This window comes from Urocitellus parryii, chromosome 2 (assembly GCF_045843805.1).
Source record: "Urocitellus parryii isolate mUroPar1 chromosome 2, mUroPar1.hap1, whole genome shotgun sequence".
NCBI lineage: Eukaryota > Metazoa > Chordata > Mammalia > Rodentia > Sciuridae > Urocitellus > Urocitellus parryii.
The window spans coordinates 45,217,431-45,238,604 of NC_135532.1; the positions used below are offsets into that span (position 1 = coordinate 45,217,431).

The following is a 21,174-nucleotide window of genomic DNA, read 5'->3' on the forward strand; positions in this document are numbered from 1 at the left end:
TCCCATTTTCCCCTATCTTTCCTTGCTGAAAGTTGTTCAGACAGCTGTCAAGCACTGGCCCTTACTAATGTCGAGCTAAGAGCATTAGAGAGCCATTGTTCTACATGGGCCAATGGTTTGCTGGCCTAAGACAGCTGGTCTTCAGATTGGATTTGCTAACACTACTGAAAAAGCATCAGATTAAAGTATTTATGAAAGTAGCTTCCAACAATCACCCTTAGTCTTACACAGTTTTATGCTCGGCAGTTTTTAATGGCATCTGTTGTTATCTGAATATTTAGTAGTCCTGTCCATATGATTTACAGAGGCTTCAAAAAGAATTTTTGAATTTAAAATTTATTGTTTAAAAATATGATACTTTGACCTTTCCTCATGAATGAATGCAAAAATATTATTTAAACTTAGGTCTGGATAAAAGCATAATGAGATACCGCTATGCACTTACTTCTAAGGCTAAGATGATAAAACCAACTGTGCCAGAGTTAAATGATGAGGATGTAGGAAAACTGGAATTCCTGAGCAGTCCCATGAGAACACACAATGGTACAAGTGCTTTGGGAAACAGTTTCTTAATAAGTTGAACAGGCTTACATACGATCCAGAAATCCTACCTCTAGATATTTACACAAATGAAATGAAATATTATGTCTAAACAAAAAGCCAGTTGATGAACATTTATAGCAGATTTATTCACATTTGCCCCAAACAAGAGACCACCTAAATGGTGACCAGATAAACAAACTATAGTTCTTCCCTACAATGGAATACAACAGAGCATAAAAAAAAGGAATGCATTTCTTATACGCACGGCAAGCAATATAGATGAATCTCAAATTCAAAGTGCTAAGTAAAGGGTGCCAGACTCAACAGGTTGCATACTACAAAATTCCTCTGATGGGACCTTCTCGAAATGGCAAGAACAGAGGCTGGAACACAGATCAGGAGTTGCTAGGAGTAAGGCTGACTAACGGGGGACATGACGGAATGATGATGGAAGTGACATATTGATTGTGGCAGTGATAGCTATGTGGTTGTATGCATTTGTCAAAATTCACAGAACTACACACCTAAAAAGAGTAAATTTTATCATATGTATTTTACCTCAATGATCTTAACAATTCAGTGTAACCTTAAGATTTGAAACATTGAAACAAGAATTTAAAATATGTTCTTTTTTTTGGTACCAGGGATTGAACTCAGGGGTACCGACCACTAAGCCACATCCCCAGACCTATTTTGTATTTTATTTAGAGACAGGGTCTCACTGAGTTGCTTAGAGCCTTGCTTTTACTGAGGCTGGCTTTGAACTTGCCATCTTTCTGGCTCAGCCTCCCAAGCTGCTGGGATTATATATATATGTTCATTTTTAACACCTGAAGATACAAATGAAAGTAAAAATAATGGCTATCCCCATGGCAGAGATGTGTTAGCTTCACTACTGTCTTATGATTTGGTAAAGACTCCCATGTTACCATGGATACAAGCCATTGTTCCCTTTTGTATGAACCTAGAATATTATTAAATTGTGAGTAACATGCAGTGCAGGGGTAACTCAGAAACATCTGAAGTCACCCAAATGTTTTTCATTTTTAAGAACCCTGCCCATGTTTTCTTGTTGAACATGTGAGCAACTGTGATATAAGTGAACTATCCTTCAGGGATTAAAAGAAGAAAAAGTTTTAAAAACTTGGTGGCTGGGGCTGGAGTTGTGGCTCAGTGGTAGAGTGCTTACCTAGCATGTGTGAGGCACTGGGTTCAAGCCTCAGTACCACATAAAGATAAATAAATAAAAGGTATTGTCCATCTTCAAATTTTTAAAAAAGACAACAACAATCAAAAAAAAAAAAACTTGGTGTCTAAACTTAAAGAAAAGTCTAAAAAAATGCTAGTTCTTAGGTCACTGAAATTCTTTACTCTGTTTTGTTTGGTATAGGAATAATTTCCGAAATGTAGATGGATTGAAGAACCAAGGACACATGGGAGGTATTATCGTTGGAATCTTCACCTTCCCCTAGAGGCCTATATGTATATGTGGTGCTGTTGGGAGGTGGTGGAACCTTTAAGAGGTGGGGCCTAGTTGGAGGAAGTTAGCATTGGGAATGTACCCTGGAAGAGGATATTGGGAACCCAGCCCCTTTCTCTTTCTTTTTCTCTTTGCTTCCTGGTTGCCATGAAGCCAGCAGCTCAGGAACTCCCACCATGATGTTCTGCCTAAAACAGGCCCCAAAGCAACAGGATCAACTGACCATGCACTGAAACCTTTGAAACTGAGCCAAAATAATTCTTTCCTCCTTATAAGATGATTTATCTCAGGTAGTATTTATAGCCAAAGAAAGCTAACACAGGAGGCTAGCTCCTCCTCTCCTTGCTGGTGGGGAAGACCATGGTTTCCTAAGTGGCTAGGGGGTAGATTAAGAGTAGGTTTTAAAATCAGGAAAAATCCTTAGTCCTGGGATCCAAGTGAACAAATTGTGGTCCTTCACTCACATGTTAAAGGATATGGTAGAAAAAGGACTCTTAAAAAGCACCTGAGAGCTGTATTAGAGATGTGCTGCCACTCACCTAACAGCCAGGAAAACTCAGGCTGCTGCAGATGCCTGGCTTGAGGCTTAAGAGCTTCCTAGAAAAAGGACTCTTAAAAAGCACCTGAGAGCTGTATTAGAGATGTGGTGGTGCATCCACCTAACAGCCAGTAAAAACTCAGGCTGCTGCAGATGCCTGGCTTGAGGCTTAAGAGCTTCCTAGTGCTAAGGGAGCACCACACACAGCCCGGTGTCAGATCTTACTTACTCACCTTCTCTGCCTCGCCTTCTCTGACTTCTTTTAGATTTAAATCTTAAAGGTCTTACCTGCTCTTAGTCTTTTCAGGAGGAAAAGAGTGCCCGTTGCCTAAAGTGTGACAGCAGTTTGCAGGCTGTGTCAGGCGTCATGTTCTTTGGGGAAATCTACAGATTCTCACCCTGGCAACTTTCTCTCCCCCACACCCCACGTTGGGGCATATGGACAACCCTGGAGCCTCACACAGCAGCTGTTATATCGATTTCCAAGTACAGGGACCTGAACAACGACTGTAATGACATTTTCCTGGCTGGCTCTGACCTCTGAATCTCACTGATTAGTCTAACACACACTGTGAACATCAACCAGTTAGAACTCAAAGCCAAGTCTCAAAAAATTGCTTTAAAATGGCAAGAGATGTTTAAGACATAATTTCTGTGACCTGGCCATTAACGTGCTCACTTCCCAATCCGTGATTCTTTTTTATATCTTTCCCTCTCAATTATTTTTCCCTGTGTGGCTCAGGTTTCTGTGGTAGTTATCCCTAATCACCGAAACACTTTGGTCGGCAATTTGTGCTCCTGGGCTTAGAGGGCAGTCAATATGGATGGGAGAAATTGGAAAAAAAAAAAAAAGATCCTTATCATTAAATATTTTAATATTTCTTTTGTTTAAATAAAAACAACCATTTTTTTTCCAGAAAATATTGGTTGGATTTGAATATTCAGAGGGGTCGTTAAAAATACCTATGTGTAAATGATGATAATTTATGCTTTATTATTCTAAGATGACTCAAAGGCCCAAATACCTAAAGAACATCAATTAATTTTTTCAGATACAAATCCAGATATGAATCTGATTTCCTCTCTCCTCTACTTCTTGTTTCCCACAACACATGCTCCTTTTTCATACTCCAAAGCCCACCGTCTTCCCTTCTTTTGTCACAACTTCCATAATTACATAGCCTTAGATTCAATATGCCAGGCTCAAGTCTGGCACTCTGTTCTAAAGTCACCCAGCCCCACCTCCAGGGCTTTCTCCAATCCATCAACAAACATATCTTACATCTGACCAGAAGCTACGTATGATCCTGAAGCAGAAACAATAGAGTTTATATTTATACTGATCTTATAAACAAAACAAACTGCTTTCATAAACATTAGTGGTGATGCTTTGGATGTGAAGTTCTGTGATTAAAGACCACTTGCTTTATAACAGGCCAGGATTTGCTGACCATTTGCCAGGAGGCCAAGCTTCACATACAATCTTTTGCCCTCCTAAATTCTTTCCTTTTATTTCCTACCTCTGGGGAAAATTTTTTCAACATTTTTTTGTTTGTTTGTTTTTGGATACCAGGAATTGAACTCAGAGGCACTCAACTGGTGAGACACATCTCTTGCCCTATTTGGTATATTGTTTAGAGACAGAGTCTCACTGAGTTGCTTAATGCCTTGCTTTTGCTGAGGCTGACTTTGAACTCACAATCCTCCTGCCTCCGTCTCCTGAGCCTCTTGGATTACAGGCGTGCGCCACCATGCCTGGCTCAATCATGTTTCTTAAGCTTGACTTTTCTCCAGATTCTACTCGTCCACAAAATGTAACTGGCACTTTTCTTTCCTATGAACTTAGCTTTATGGTAGTTGTTTCTTCTTTATCCTTTCTGGCAAATGGCTGCCATTTTGCTCCCATTAAACACACATATCCTTTCCTCATTAAAAATACACAAATAAAGTGCCTGGGCCTGGTACCTGCTGCATGCCTTGCATGGTTTGCTGCAGGAACTGCAGCTGCTGGTCCTTGGTGAGGTTTTCTTCTGTTCGAAAAAGCTGCTCTTTTTCTTGTTTCAGCAGCTCCACCTCATTCCTGTAGGCGTCCAGCTGCCAACGGAGACTGTCATTCTCCTCTTTAAGAGCATAGGCCTGAGCAGCCAGGGCTGAAGGACAAACAGAAAGAGTTCAAGTGAGTTTTATTCTTGCTTAGATTGAAGTCTCTAGTGGGAAAGGGAGTCTCTCACCTAAACTCATAATGTTCACACTGTATCGGCTCAGATTTAAGACCCAAATGTCTTGCCTTGGGGCTTTTATTTTGCAGCTGGTGAGCATCACTTCTGTTGGAAGTTTTTGTGATTTTGTTTTTGTATTGTTTTTTGCTTTTGCAGCACTGGGAAAGGAACCCAGGGCGTTGCACATGCTAGGCAAGCACTCTACTACTGAGTTCCACCCTCAGCCCCTTTATGGACTTTTTATCTCTTCTATTTGCCTTGTCTTATGTATGAATGCTTCTTGTAGGCACAGATCAATTCCTTCCAATTCTTGTCTCTTGACCTTTTCCCCAACCCCAGACACCCACATACAAACTGGCCTGTATTGCTCAGTGATGAGGATTTTCAGAATTTCAGGCAACAATCACATCTACCACATTGTTGTCAGCTCTCATTTTGCAGGATTGCTCTGCTACTTGAAGGGCTGCTTTCTTTCAAATAGTCAGCTGTTCCCTTCCACAGGTTGAGGCATGCAGCAGCCTCCCAGGGGAGAGAGGAATTTATATGCACACCACTCCTTCCTGCTCTATTGCTGGGACAAATTGCACAAATTGTTTTCTCTAACTCCTATCAGAATGGTAACCTAGTTCCATCTGTTTCACCAACAGATTAAAACTCTTTTCCCTGCAAGGCTGAGTGCTTTCTCTCCTCCTCCTCCTCCTCTCCTCCTCCTCCTCCTCCTCCTCCTCCTCCTCCTCCTCCTCCTCCCTGAAACCTGAAATTCCCAATGTGTAGATTCTGACTTCATTCACATCTCCATCTCACTGAGAAACCAAGACAGTTCACTCAGGGTCTTACATATCTCAAGGCTTCAGAAACAGTTGAAGCCAAATTAAAGGGAAGACAGGGTGGTACAAAACCAAGATAGAGGAGGGGAATCCAGCTCCACAGTTTCTACCCTCTTGCCTCATCGTCTCTCTAATAATATAAGGGCCTGTTGAACACTGAGAGAGCACCAGACCCTGGACCAAGAGGGTCATCTGAACTGACACACTTAACCCTGACTTCCCACTCAAGCCTAGGACGAAGGTGTTCTGATCCCCATTCTTACAGATGAGAGAAATGAGGCCCAGAGAAGGCAGATACTTATTTGATCACACAAAGTAAGCAGCTGGCACAGTCTCCAAACACAGACGGCCAGCACAAGAGTCCTTGCTGTCCACCTTGTCAGTTCCTGTAGGTTTAGTTTACCAACTGCTCAAAACCAGTCTCCTGTTCCCCTCTACTCTCCCACAGGTGTCCCATCACTCCCTCCCCCTCACAGAATTCTACTTTTGTCAGCAAGAGAAAAGTGGATGGAAATCTGAGAAGCTGGTTATGAGAAACTCCCTGGTAGATGTAACTTCTGGTATGTAAGAGCGAGCCACTGAGCAACAGGCTCTCAATACATGCTCATTTCAAACCCCGCCCCAATTTCCTGCATTCAAAGGCCAAAGGAGGTCAGCCTCCCAGATGCTCCACCTGCACACTGCAGTAAAATGATCATTGGGCTTTACTGAGGTGCTCTGAGACCTCAGTGAATTCTCTCCACAAATATCAAACATCAAATTATGTTAATGATAGTTTTACAGTTAAGTGTTTTATGGTATTCCACTCTGTAAAATGATTATCTATGTGGAGCACACACTGAAATACTAATCAAACAGAACGTGCAATTAACCAGGAAAGTCCCCACCTCGAGCCATTAGGCATCAGTTAGTCAGCAAACATTCACTGTATACTTCCCTGTGCCCACATCTGTCTGAGAATATGGGATCACAAGATGTGGGGACAGAACATGTCTCTTCTATCAAATAACTTAAAATCAAATAGAAACTGACACATTTAAAAGGCAACTGACACATTCACAGGAAGAGCAGCATGACCACTGGCATAGAGTGGGATGTGACAAAGGAAAACACTCTATAGGAATTTAGGGAAGAGGAAGAAAAATGCAAACTGGAAGAATAGAAGAGGGCTTTGGAATATGAAAATTCCAGGACTGGGGACAGATGGCTCAGTTAGAAGCAAGATCATAAGCAAAAGCCCTGAGATGAGACTAGAAGGCAGAATATGCAGAGCAGGAAGGAGAGAGGCTTGACCAAAAAGGCAAGTGTCAGTCTGGAAGCTGGGAGAGAATGGTGAGCCACGTGGGGGCTGTCAGGAAGGTCAAGCTCAGTGGCGTGGCCAATTGAGAGCTGAAGGTGCCTGGGAATTGGTGATTTAGGAAGATTTGTTTGGCAATGGTGCGTGGAATGAACAGGAGGCTGAAGAGAATGAATAAAGGAAATTTTATTTGGTGTAGATGGGTGTGCAAAACCAAGGAGCGGCCAATTTTACGGTTTTCAGGGACGTAGAAAATCAGAAATGACCCAGGGCATACCCAGGAGCACGAGCTAGTGCTTTTTAACATCCTGCAGGCCAACATCAAGACTCTTCTGCACCCTGAGATACCAACTCCTGACAATTCAGTTCACCCATCCACAAGGAAATGGTTATGAGACATCGTTTGAAAGAAGGATGTTGTAATAGGGCAAAATCACAGAAAACGCAAATGATAAAAAAAAGTGTTGGCACTACACAAGCACATTACTACATTTAGTGGCATTCAAAGACACTTAAGTCATTTCCTTAGGAAGCTCTATTTGGCCCCTTTTCAATTCAGAGTGGCATTTTTATTATCATAACTGATAGCAGGTGTTTGTGAAGAAATCGATTAGTATGCAGGGATGGAAATTACATTTTCCAAATGAATTGCATAGTTTGCAAGATATGCTGAAATCTGTGTAGCAAAATGCAGGCAGCTATAAAGCATGTGCCAGCAACATTATTTAAATAAATTATCTGAACATAAATACATATAGGAAAGTGCACCATCCATTATTTTAGGGACTCTCTTATAGGCCTATGGAATGGTACTGCTGAGAGCTCTTATTCTTGGCTAAGCCAAATGACCACTTTGCCTGCCAAGCAGGATACAATGCTGTTTGCATTCCAGGAATAGGAATGTGATATATTTAAAAGAAAAGGAAGGAAAGATTGTTGTAATGCTTTCCCCACCAAAAAAGAAAAAAAAATCAATACCATAGCCAATCCCATCATCATTTTTATAATCGGAGCACTAACTGATTTATATTCCTGATTAAAGGATTTCAAGCTTGATATTTACAAAAAAAAGTCTGGTCATTCATGTGGCAGCAAAGTGGCTATCTTTCAAAGGGTGAGAAATCACATATTGACTCCACTTGACTTCAGGTCACCTGTTGTAAATATTATTTAGGATGGGGCTGCCACCCTGGGTCTACCTCTCAGACAAGGCTACTTGGAAGAGACTACATTATATATATTTTTTTAAGCCAGCTCTTTTTTTTTTTTTTAAGAGAGAATGAGAGAGGGGAGAGAGAGAGAGAGAATTTTTAATATTTATTTTCTAGTTCTCGGCGGACACAACATCTTTGTTGGTATGTGGTGCTGAGGATAGAACCCGGGCCGCACGCATGCCAGACGGGCGCGCTACCGCTTGAGCCACATCCCCAGCCCCTTAAGCCAGCTCTTAAGGAAACAAAGTCCCAATTTCAAACCTCATGTGATTTCTCAGTGTGTTAAAAATTCAGAAATTTGAAGGGTCAACTCTTTCATTTCTCTTTCTCTTTAGTTCTGTTACACTCTACTAAATTAAAGTTTTGATGAATGTGTCATCAAATTTCCATGATAATATTTATCCTTAAGAGAATGCACAAGAAATCCACTATTCAAATAAGTGTTAGGATTAAAAATAAACCACACTGTGCATCTTTGGGTAAGAATCTCCAAGGAGTGCACTATGTTCTTATAAATGGAATATTTAGTTAAGAGACATTCCATATGGACTAACAATTTTAAATTTTAAAGGGGATACAATAAGGCACCCTAAATATAAACTATTCTGAACATAAGTAAATCTTCCCTCAGTGATTTTAAAAGCACTGTTAAACCTAGTGCCTCTGGTTATTAATGATTGATTTACTAACCATTTATTAAAAAAAAAACATGGCAAGAACTGTAGTATTTACAATAAGGGTGAGGCCAACATGGTCATACTTTTATACTTGCTCAATACTTTAGAAAAATTCTGAATATTAGAATTTTCTAATTGAGTCAAGAGTAAAAACAACTGCAAAACTTTTGCTAGACAAAACTGTTGCACTTCAAAAATTTCCTAGTAAAACTCCCAAAGTGTCACTGGTATATGAAAATTTATCCAATGACTAAATTGCACTGCTAAAGAAAAGTTGTGAAAGTATTACATCGCTTCCTGTGGCATCCTTTACTAGATTCTCTGTAAACCATTATTCTTTATATTAATTATGGTCAAAGTGACCTCCTCCTCCATCTACTGTATTACGGTGTTTCCATGGGAACAGATAATGGCATGCTTAACTTCTTTAAGTAAATAATCTGGTGAAAGCCTTGAAATCTCTCTCTTACCAGCCTGAGCCAGTCTCAGAAAAATAATTAGCAATATAAGAAAAATGTGAGTTATTTTGGGTTATGTCCCAGTAAGCTGACAGTATCTTTTTCATGCTCAGGCAAGAAGTAACTAAATAATAAAACACTTTAACATATTGTTGCTACCAATATCTGGATTTCTCCAGAACTGTTAATCTTTGTGTCTTTGGGGAACACTGTGTTTTGCATTCTGCCTCTACTTTGCCAGATGTCTTCCTGGAATGCTGGGAGGACACTGCTGAACTGTGAATTTCTTTCCCACATTCAAAGAGAATCTTTTCCGAAGGATCCCACTTGCTGCTTCCCAGATAAGAAACTCTACAGATAGGTCTAGAACATAGGAGGACGGGGATGGGTTCAGAGCCTGAAAGATGACTCCACAATATCTGTGTGCTTCCAGGGCTCCCTCCTCTGCTGTGACTGTACCTTCTGGTCCCCTATGAAACAGAGGCTGCATCCATGACCTAGTGACCTAGGGACTCTCTCTGGGCTCATCTCAATTTTCCAGTGGGGTGCCTGAGGTCTCCAGGCACTATTTTAGGGCAGACACATCATGCTGTGTACCCAAACTCTTGTTTCTCTTTGAGTGGTTCAGTGCTGCTCCTAGAGGGAACTGCCCTGGGGGTTGTAGGTGAGGAGTCCTCACCAGCAGGGTGTGAGGGAGTGACGTGTGCCTTCCATGCAGTGCCTCGTTTTCTTCCTGCTGCTGGAACAGCTTGGGTCTCGGAGTTAGTCCAAGAAAGGTGCCTTAGACTGTTCTGGGATCCAGAAATAAAATGCTTTTTTTGGTTAAGCCACTGAAAATTTTGGACTTACTTATAATAGCCACTGGTGTTACTCTAACCCACTGTTCTTCAAGTGCTTTCTGGTAGGCAGATTAAGACACACATTCCTGGGCCCTACCACCAGGGTTTCCAGTTCCATGTGCCTGGGATGAAGTTCCAGCATCTACATTCCTCCAACTCCCTAGGTGGTGCTGATGCTACTGGTGCTAAGACCACAATTGACAACCACTGCTCTTTCCATCCCCTGGGTCCTGAACTGGGCCTTGTTTGGACAAATCCTTCTCAAGGAACCACACGTGCCACTTTTGTCATCCTGCTGTGTGCCTGTGAAAGCAATCCTGTCTCACTGCTGTTCTCGGGTCCCATGGCCCTGCTCCAATGCCCTCAGCACCTCCTTCTGGGGTCAGGGGAAGACCTGGGCAAAAGGTACAGTCACCACTTTGTTTTCCTTCCCCTATTTTCCCCAAATATCAGCGTCTTGGCAGTAGTGGTGGTAACAGCTAGTGAGTTCCATGTGCCAGAAGCTGTGATAAGCATGTCACTTGTACAATGTCCATCTCCTTTCATCCTCACCAAAATATGACACAGTAAATATGATTATTATTTCTATTTGCAGGTAATGGAGCTACATTTTAGGGAGACCGAGTTAGCACAGCTTGTTGGAGGTATAGGGTGTGCCCTCCTCCTACGTTCTAGACCTATCAGTACCGTTTCTTACCTGGGAAGCAGCCAGTGGGATCCTTGACATCAAGTGGCCAAGGTTCACCTGTGTGCTGCAACCTGAGAAAGGGGGAAGCTAGGGACCCTACTGTGGTGACTAGTTTGTTCCTAACAGAAGTGAAACATTCCACTTCTGGCTCTGTTTGGGGAGTGCTCTGCTGGAGAGAGGATCTGTTAGAAAGCGGAGGAGGTGGTCAATCTATTTCAAAATAAGCACATGCTCTTTCTGCAGGACAAATCTGTGGATGATCCATGCAAGTTAAACTTCCCCTTCTAGAAGTCTGCAGGCCTGACTTGAGCCACGTGAGGATCCCTCCTTCTGATCTCTCCTGGGAGAGGGCCATAGTGATACCCACTAATCCCTAAGCTCCAGAGCCTCATTTGTTAAATTAAGTCTTCATTAAGAGAGCTGTGTCCAAAGACTCATGCTGACCTCGGGATTCCTGAAGAGCCAAGGCAGAGTGCTGCCCATCCCTCTGAACTCAGTTATGTATTACTTTTGTAGGTATATGGGCCTTCAGTTAGAGTAAAGGCACCAGAGACTCCTCTTCCTATTGATTCTGACCTCCTATGGAGCTGTCCCCTGTTTCTACTCTCAGTGGGACAGGGACAAGGACCAGCCCCACCTCAGTAGACTGAATGAAGGATCTGGGTCCTTGGGCTGCTTTTGCCATCCGTGCCTCCCAGTGACTCCCGGGAGAGCTGGAGGGCACTGTGGGATGTCTGCTAAACAGCCAGTCTTCTGCTTACAGAGCCTCTACTGGTGCCAACAAAGTGCAATTGATCTGTTTTTCAGTAACACCTGTATCACCACTGAAGCAGCAATCTTCCTCAAATTGCTCATGGAAATTCCTTCTGCTACATTTTTGTAGGATTATTATTATTACAACTTAGCATTGACATAACATTTTATGTTTGCGGTGTGTATTATAGTCTGCGCATTAGCTATTATTAGGGAGAGTTAAACAGACGCATAAGGCAGTGTCTATTTCCATCTTTGTATGAGGCCAGTGGAATAAGGGTAATTTCGAGAGTGCAGGTAAGCTAGAGCCTGTTATTATAATGGCTTCAGTGTGAGTCTGGAGGCACAGCCGGCAGCAGGTGACTCAGAGAAAAAAATATCCTCTGTCCCTCCCCGACATGGCTCTTCCTAATGAAGCAGTCTGCATAGTGGCAGCCCTGTCAGGTGCTGCGGGGCTCCTGACATGATTGAGATTCACATCATGCCTTATCACTTTTCCACTTGGATTGTTATCCTCTGATACCTCCCCCAACCAGCCCCATTTTCCTCAGAGGAAAATAAGCAAAATAAAGAGGCATGCTCACTTCTTCCAGGAGCAGGTGAAGTCTGTCATTTCAAATGCCGAAAGATGCTCCGTTGGGTGCAGGGTAGCTTTAGAGTCCTCAGAGAAACCCAGAGGGGGGTGGCTCCTGCAAACATGGCCAAGCTCACACTGAGCTCAACTGGGGCAGGGCAGGCCAGGCCAGGCCAGGGAAGCAGGGTTCTTGACTTCTGCCTGGCCTGACCCTGGGAGCTCCAGCCCAGCTGCAGGGAGAATCACAGGTGCTGTGGAGCCAGGTGAAAGCCATGAGAAAGCACTCTCTCCACACTGGGTGGTGGCAGGAGGGAAAGGGGAAAAGGCTCCTGGCTGTGGGAAGAGCTGCGGAGGGCAGGTGGGGCTGGACCTCCGCACCAGGCCTCCCACGCTGAGAAGCTGAAGGGAAGAAGAGGGGGATCTCACTACAGCAGAAAGTGCTTAAAGAAGCACCCAACAAGCTCCAGCAGAAGGTGCTGAGGCCAATGAGACGAGATCAGCCAGGGGCCTGGGAGGCCAGCTCCTCCCAGAGCCCCTCAGGACCTCTGTATGAGGTGCCTCAGGAGGGCTGCTGGTCTCTCCACTCCCACTCTTCTTTTGATCAGATTTCAGCTTTCTTTTTCACTTTCAATCTCTATTTTGACTTCCAAGGCCAAGCACTCCATTTTTTTCTAACCTCTGAAGGATTTAAAGATTCTTTTTTAGGGCAGTCAGCCTTTGCTAGACCAATATATATCACAAAATGACACTGGTTTCTGGAAGTAGGGACGCCCCCCTCCCGCCCCAGACATGCCCCTCCCTCAGTGCAGGGCTCCACCTTGGGAAGTCACTTGCTTTAGTGACTTCCATAACTAGCGCTTAGTTTTGTCCAACCACTAGTTGTGTAAGACTAGTAAGAGAGAAGCTTTACACAGCAATTCTTCCTCCCAGCCCACAGTGACTTCTGAATTTCTCATCAAGCCTGCAACCTAGGGGCAGTCAGTCACCTCTTTCTCCTCCCAGCCTGCTAATTTCCTTCCCTTTTAACAAATGATCACTTCTCATTTCCTTCACGAATCCTTCCCCTCAAGGAGCAGGATTTTCCTTTCCATGCTGCATGTCTCCCTTCACCCCCATCCCACCCCCCAACACACTTATAATTTGAAAAATAATAAAGGACCCTTTTCCAAACAAGCACAGCCCTGCCTGTCCAGGTGGTCTGCCAGCCCCTCTGCGCCCGTTTCCCTCTCTGTGTGTTGGGAGCCCGACCTCAGGGCCCAGTCCAACCCCACATTCTTCCACAAAGCTCCCCTCATAGCCAGAGGCCTCCCACCCTCCTCTCACTGCCACACTGTGGGAAGAGCCCCCCCCCCCCCCTTGCATGATGGCCTTTCAGAACCACTGCCTTAGCCTTTAGGGACTGGCATCCATTTTCTAATGCTTTCTTCATAACTTTCTTGCAGTCTTTTATTTTCCATATATCTTTGGCACCTGCTTTCTTTCATTCTTTCCCAATAGCTTCTGTTGGAGAAAGGACCTTGTCTCCAGCTGTTACTGTCCAACATAGCCTTCTCGGCTTCTGTGCCTTCTGCCACGTCTCCTCACATTTCATTCATCTACCTGCTCCACTCTGAATGCTACTTACTGCCTCTCCTGTGATGATATTGTGACTGAATGCTTCCATAAATCCTCCAGGCTCCGTCTCCAGAATACATTGTTCTGATCTACTAGACGTTGTCATGTATTACTTTTCTTGCAGCCATATTTCTTGCAGCTATGACAGGCATGTGGCTTGCACCCAAGAGACGCCAGGCAGAACCTCTGGAACTGACTGCCCTTGGCCAGGGGTCCTCAGACCAACCTCTTGCTGTGGGAGATGAGGCCCTCCTGTGCGCCGTGTTCCCCAGACCTGTCGCTACTTCCCTCTCTATTGACAGGTGAGAAAAACAATCCTTGGTGGTTCTCCAGGAGTAAGAGAGACATTTGTCTCCAGCTCACATCACATTACCCTATATCAGGCCACCCCAGCTTTCCTACAAACACCCCCTTTCCAATGAACCAAGGGATACTGCAGGTGCTCCTGGCACAGACCTGGTGAGGGGAATTCCTGGCCTGCTTCAAGCTAGACTTGAACTACCTCCCTCAAGTTTCTCCTTCCGCTGGTCCTTTGTCAGACACTTCCTGTTTGTGGCACACTTTTATCTTTGTTTTTATTCTCAATTCTCACTTTTCATTACCTTACCATGACTGTTTGGTTTCTTCCTTCCTAACGGCCATCCTTCCTCGCATGAAAGTTCACTTTTCAATCCTGTGTGCATCAGAATCACCTGGGGAGGGATGTGTTTTAATAACAGATACTTGCGCATTAACCCCCAGGCATTAGTATTTGTAGACAGTGCTCCAGGTGATTCCCGTGTGCAGCCTGGGCTGTGTGACCCACTCATTTATACCTCTTGTTATTGCTTACCAGTATCAGTTCTCCACATTACCATTGAACTTGGTATTTGCAAAATGCCACCAAGTTCCTTAATTGGTTATTTCTGACAAACTCATCATTGAAATTTTAACATGACCTTTATTTACATTACCGCTAAGAAAGGCTTGGAGAAGGGATATCATTTGCCAAACTATGTGCCAGAAACAACACTAAGACATTTCTAGGAGCTTCTGACTTCATCTTGCTTTTTTTTTTTTTTTTTTTTTAATCAGACACTAAACTCTCCTGCCAGGGATACCAGTTCTTATGCTCACAGGCTCCTTTCTCAGAGCCATCCTAATGCTTTGACCACCCAAATAATGACCCTCTCCTCAAAAGAGTGTAAGATGAGCTTGACTGTCCTCAGTAGGCCCAGAAAGTGGGAGTGTATAGAAGGATCCAAAGACATATTCAAGAAAGCTTGATATTTCATCCATGCAGACGGCTCCAGATCACATTCCTCCACCAGGCAAGGCAATCTCATTACTTCTTTTCATCCCTGTAGTTTGAGTGTTACAAAAATCCCCGCTTTGGCAAACTCTGTCTTTTCTGAGTCCTTGGGCAGGGGAGTGTGTGAATTGCATAAACTGTCTAAACAGCTAAATTATAGCAATTTTTCCTTGGGAGAGAGCTGTTCAGACATTAAAACTCTCTTTTATAATAAGCAAGATAACCTTTCTCACATCCCTCCCCCCAAAAAAAACAAACCAGTTTTTGCTTTGCTCATTAAAATGATTTGTTTTGAATTTCTGATGAGTATAATTTTTCAGGTAGCAATGTTTTATTCTTACCAGCAACTCCTTACAAAGCCCCTGCAAGTGCTGAAGAACCAGTTAAGCATTATTAATCAGACACTAAATGCTTTTAAATGGCTTTGCCTCTTTTTCTAATTGAGAAATAGAGCTGTTTGGGCAAGTTTATGAGGTGACCTTGATTAAATTAAAGAGGTCAGGGATGGAACCGACTTCAAACCCATATTCAATGATTTTTAAAAAATGACTTCCTTCCAATTAAGCAGGAATTAGCATGAAATATTTTGTTTCTGAAAGGTTAAAGGAATTCCTCTGAGAAGGCAGCTCTCTTGTTACTAGCTTTTTATTGAACATGAGAGAGAAAGTGTTATGGATGGTTTTATAGAAAGTGCTTTGTTAACAGGATGCTGATGATTTGGCATTCACTATAATATTCCTTAGGAGCCTAAATGTCACATAGAAGGGGCAAAAAGTCCAATTTAAATGTTAATTTATATTTCAAAAGCCCAAGGACGTAACAACTTTCAATTACAAAAAAAAAAAAAAAAATCAAGATATATTTTTCCTCTGCAATAATTTCAACCTATTTCTAATTTTCAAATGTTACCTTACTTATTTTTAAAATCTTCTTTCTCTTAGTTTCATCTTTTAACCTTGCCATACTCTCCTGGGTTTTAAGGACCTGAAAGGCCATCTTATTCTTCCCGCCCTAGAGTCTGATATGTACTTAGGGATGCAGAATTCCACAGAAAAGGTAGACCAGACACATGCAGTAGTCTGGAGTCTACTGGACCTCCCCCGAGGAGTGGCGGTTTTGAGAGAAACACCAGATATGCTACTCTGCACCCCACATTTCTGCTCCTATCAATCTTAGAGTCAAGTAGACAAGGATTCTAAATTGCAGGAAGAAAGAGGGTGGTAGAGAGAGAGAAGGGGCTTTGAAGCCATAAACCAGCTTTAGACTGGGAGCAAATCTCCATGAGACCTCAGGGTCCTTATCGCAAAAATGTGGTCAATGCTATAAAGATTAGATAATCAAGGGTTTTCTCTCCCCTTTTGGTCCACAATAAAATACAAAATATTCTCCAAGAGATGAAAAAATTTAGTTCTTGTTTTGATTTCCTGTTATTCATCTAACAAATGCGTATCCACCTACTATTTCAAAAGCTGTGTACAAGGCCATGGGCTATGTATGGAGAAAGAAGGGTCCTGAGCTTATGTGGGGGAAGATTACCCAATTCAGCACGTGTTCACCATTTTTGCTTAAAATAAACACAAAAGCTTCTCTAGGGCTGAGAGTCCAGGTGAACAGATTTACACTTCTCAGATACTCTCAGCTTTCACAGTCCTTCATATCAGCATTTTTCTGTCAGCCTTTGGCTGTGACTTTGAGAGCATAGAAAGCAGAGACTGTGCAGACGCATGATCTGGTGCTATTCCAGGAAAAGGAGAACTGATGACATGCTGCTAGGATTTTTTTAAAGTCAAAAAAATCTCTCAAAATCAAAAACTGAGTCTCAATTAGTATAAGACCTTGTTTGCTAGCTAAATTTCCTCTTAACCTGGCAGTGAGAGTCAAAGAATACTGTCCCAAACACGTTGTAAGAATTCACTGACTATTTGCTTAATTTTATCCCTGCTTTGTATTATGACATCACTTAAGACAATTCATGGAGGTAAAGTGCTAAAGATAGAGAAATGGATAGCTTTAGGATGTTCAGATTATATAAACTCCACTGAAGATTTTGGTTTGCTGCACAGATATTTTAGGAAGTGACTGGTAAATCACTGAAAGATGAAAACTCTCATCCTACCTGCAAAAGATTTGCCAAATGTACCTTATAGATCAAGTTGTGCCTGAAAACCTGGGATCACAAATATCCAATATAAACGTTTTGTATTTAGTCAGCAACTCAACTGATTATTATTAGGGGTGCCAAAACTCATTTTTTTTCTTATTGCATTGAGAACATTAGGGGAAAGAAGAAGATATATTACTTCCAAGACCTCTTCCAGATCAAACCTTCCCTGAGTCTGTGAAACTCAATAAGATTGATAATATTGTAGATACTCTTCCTCAGACTTCTATTTTTAAGATATATTGAGAGGTACATCTCATAAAGCTAAGTCCTGGGAGTGGAAAACAAGGAGAGGCAGTTCAATAAGTCTTGAAATTAGATGGTGAGTGAATAAACTGATGATCTTTGTAGGCTCTCCCAGGCCCTGGGGTGCAGAGAGAACCAGGGATGAGAGAGAAAAATTCAATGACTGACACTGAAGCTCAGATCATTTCAGACCAACTATCAAGTGCATGCCTGTGTTCTGAAAAGCATCCTTGCTTTTCTCTTCATGATTTTAGAGGGTTAGGAAGCAGAGAACGTGGCTAAGAGGGTGTGTGGTTCATCCGAGGAGACATGTGACTTGATGCTGCTCCTTCTGTATCTCCACCTCTTCAAAGCATTTCTTCTCTTGCCGGAAGCCATGCAGAAGGCTCTGCTTTGTGGAAATAAATATCATTCAACTAGAAAAGGGATTGTGCCAATTTACTGAATTTTTTTTTAAAGCTGCCATTTCTGTTGGAATGGACTTAAAAACAATTTGTTGGTTACACTGACTATGCTGAAGAAAATCTCAAGGTAGCAGAAAACATAGAAAATTAAGTCAAAGCATAAACCTCATTCAGCTCTGTCTGGATTAGCATTTCAAGGTGATAAAGGTCTCCAGTCACCTTTGCCTCCAAATGGCATCACGGCTTCATGCACAAAGCAGGCATCCAAAACCCTTGGTTGATTTTACTTGATTACTATCTCTCCTGTGAGCCTACTTAAGACATTTGAGAGAGATTCTGGAGTCTTTTCCCCATAAAAGTCAGTGGTACCATTTTAAGGCAATTAGCTTGAAAAGAAGGAAGCTAATATTGATTCTAGACTTTCCACTGACTCTCTTGAGCAAATAACATCACTTCTGGACATGGTATTGCATTTTCCTATTTGTGAGGAAGGGAAGAAGTTCCAGAACATTCCTAAAGTCTCTCCTATATCTCAGGAGTCACATTGTCACCCGTCTCCCAGTGTGTGAGAACACTTTCTACTGGGTTTAGAACTTGAATTGTTTCTTGGATCTTTCATTTAAAAGTTATGCAAATGTGATCATCTCTTGGGATAGAAAATTCTAATATTATGTGGTCTGGGATGGTAAGCATATTATTATGGTAAGTTAAATGTGGAAGTTCTCTCATTTAAAGCAAGAGAAGGCAATTCAGTAATATTCTATCACCTGATATTAGCTGTCACTACTTTAGACTTGTTAAAAATGATTGGAAATGGAGAGGAGAGAATCCCCAACTAACAATTAGTTTTACCACAGAGTCTTATAGGTAATTTTAAAATTAATATTTACTACAGTATTATTAAAATAACATGTGTACCTATAGCAGACATTCTGGAAATGCAAAAAGAAGAAAAAATAAAATTACCTGTAACCAAACCTTCTAAAGACAATCACTGAATATTTTAGCCCATATCCTTTCAGATTTTTCCCTAATACATGAAGTATGAAAACAACACATGTTTGGAATTATTTACATATGATGATTTCGAATTGCTTTTATCACTTAGCAATATATTGAGAACATTCTCTCATGCCATTATATAGTCTGGGACATAGGAACTCTAAGAGTCAGGGCAGGCTCATTTGCAAGAACCTGTAGTACCTGCCTGAAGCATTACTATTAGCAGAGTCTGCCTTATGACTTTTCCCCAGAAATGTTTCTCTTTCTTTTCTCTAGTGATGAGGAATCTAAATAAAATTCTTCTCTAGCAACTTCCCAGAAGCCTTCAACCATTGTGTCCTGAAATTGGGGAGAAGAGTTGGTACTTAGAACCTCCTGGAGTCAAGAGCATTCAACCGTGTACAAGAGAAGAGTCTCTAGACATTTCTATGTGGGCGAGCTTACTATACTAATGTTTTATATTGCTATGAGCTTCAATTTCCAGGATGTCTAAGTACAAGATAAGTATCATATAATGGCAAGTGGAATTTCTGAGAAAAGGAAGAAAGTAAGTACTTTTTTCAATATCCTTTTTTCATTAGTTATATGGCTGCTGGGAATTCTACAAGATGTCCTCTGGTGAAGGTCTGATACCTTATGTCACCAACTGTGTTTAGATGAACAATGCAATATAGAAGCAAAGGAGATTAGGACAATGATGTTCATCAGCAGCACATTACAAAGTGCTAAGAGGCTGGCAACAGAATATGTTTTAACATGGTGTGTTATTGATTATTTTGGCTGATGTCCCATTTTACCAGGATTATGGTGACACTTCAAAATTTTAGATGGGGAGGAGAATATCAATAGACACAACCTTCCCTCTACCAACTGGCCTACATATCTAAAATTTCTCAGCCATGTTCATAGCTAAGGGACCTAAAAATGTGCTCTTGGAAGGACTCATCCAGTTATCAGACTTTAATAACCTCAGGCACCTGTAACTACTTCAAAAGATCTTAGTTTCACCTTCTAAACTTGTTACATAGGAGGTCTGTCTGAAACCAAAATCATTTAGAATTATTGTTACTGATCTTTAAAAAATACATAGAAAAATATTTGAAGTTTATCTATGCCAAAGAAAAAATAGAAATCAAAACATATAACTGTATTATTTTCTTCCTTCTTAATTCATTAGGTTTTGAAATGATGAAATTTTAATTTATGCGATAGACAATTTTTTAACTTAAAAAAAAATTTCCCTGCTGCCAGAGGGCAATGGGTTGACCTATTGAAGGTATTTTTCTATAAACATAGTACACTCACTAGTAAGCACTTAACAAAATAAGTCAACATTTAAAAGGACGATTCCTTTTTTTGTAAGTAGGAATTGCTAATTACTGTTTACAAACTAAAATAAAAAATTTGGAATAAATGCTACTAAGGAATTTGTTCCCATGTTTAGAGGGTGGGGAAGCTTACAAACTTACCCAGATTTTGTCATCTAAACTTCAAAAATATTCTGATTTTTTCCAGAAGTTGTGCAAACCACACTTAAATTCCAACAACACTGTGTTAATTTTGCTCAAATGCAAGCTGAAAACATATTTTAACATCCTGTCAGAATGAGATACTAAGAGTGTCGATAAAATGACACTAAAATAAATGTAAATTTAGATTGCTGTTACAAGCTGCTGCTTGGCTCTGGGAGATGTTAGGTTGCTATAGTATTTTCCATAGCAACTTTGCATCTTATTACATAAATATTCCCTAAGTGTCCTTAAAGCCTACTAAGGAAATGGGATTAAATCTACTCTCCTATGTAATGGTCCTGCGTCAAGCCTTACCAGAATGAAATGCCCGGAAAACATAATCAACTGTAATCTAGATAATGGTGTTCCTGGAGGTTGAGAAGCATTGGGGCATGGCGGGCTGTACACAGCGGCTATGCTGTGACCCAGTGTTGATCGCTGGCCATTTGTCTGAACCCTTCCCAGGTAGAGGTCTCTTTAGCTCTCCCTTTCAGAAGATTGGTTGTTAACTTCCTTACACTCCTCCTCTGCCTGCTAACTGCCTATCAGCCCAAGCCTTCTACAAGGCTCACAGGGCTCATAGCATGAGGCAAGAAGCATGGGCCTCACAGAGCCGGAATCTGCTCTGCAAATGCAGCTGGGAAAATGGGCCAATTGAAGAACCTACGCAACTCCACAATGGTAGCAACCAGGTGTGGACTGCTTAAGAAACTCAGCTAGGGCTCAGCTGAGTTTTATGGAGGGCATCACAGTAGTTAGAGGGTGGAAATACTGGGGAGACGCAATGGCATTTAGCAACATGGGTCAATTTTATATGAAGTACAGGATTATGGAAAGT

At 41.7% G+C, this 21,174-nt stretch overlaps 1 protein-coding gene across 1 annotated transcript in view; it reads right to left on the reverse strand.

Moving 5' to 3' along the window:
• The window catches only part of Enox1 (ecto-NOX disulfide-thiol exchanger 1), a 521,404-nt gene that overhangs the window by 92,727 nt on the left and 407,503 nt on the right, over positions 1 to 21,174 (reverse strand). Inside the window, exon 14 of the mRNA XM_077792681.1 lies at positions 4,527 to 4,711. Within this exon, the coding sequence (XP_077648807.1) occupies positions 4,527 to 4,711 (185 nt within the window). The remainder of the gene's footprint in view (positions 1 to 4,526; positions 4,712 to 21,174) is intronic.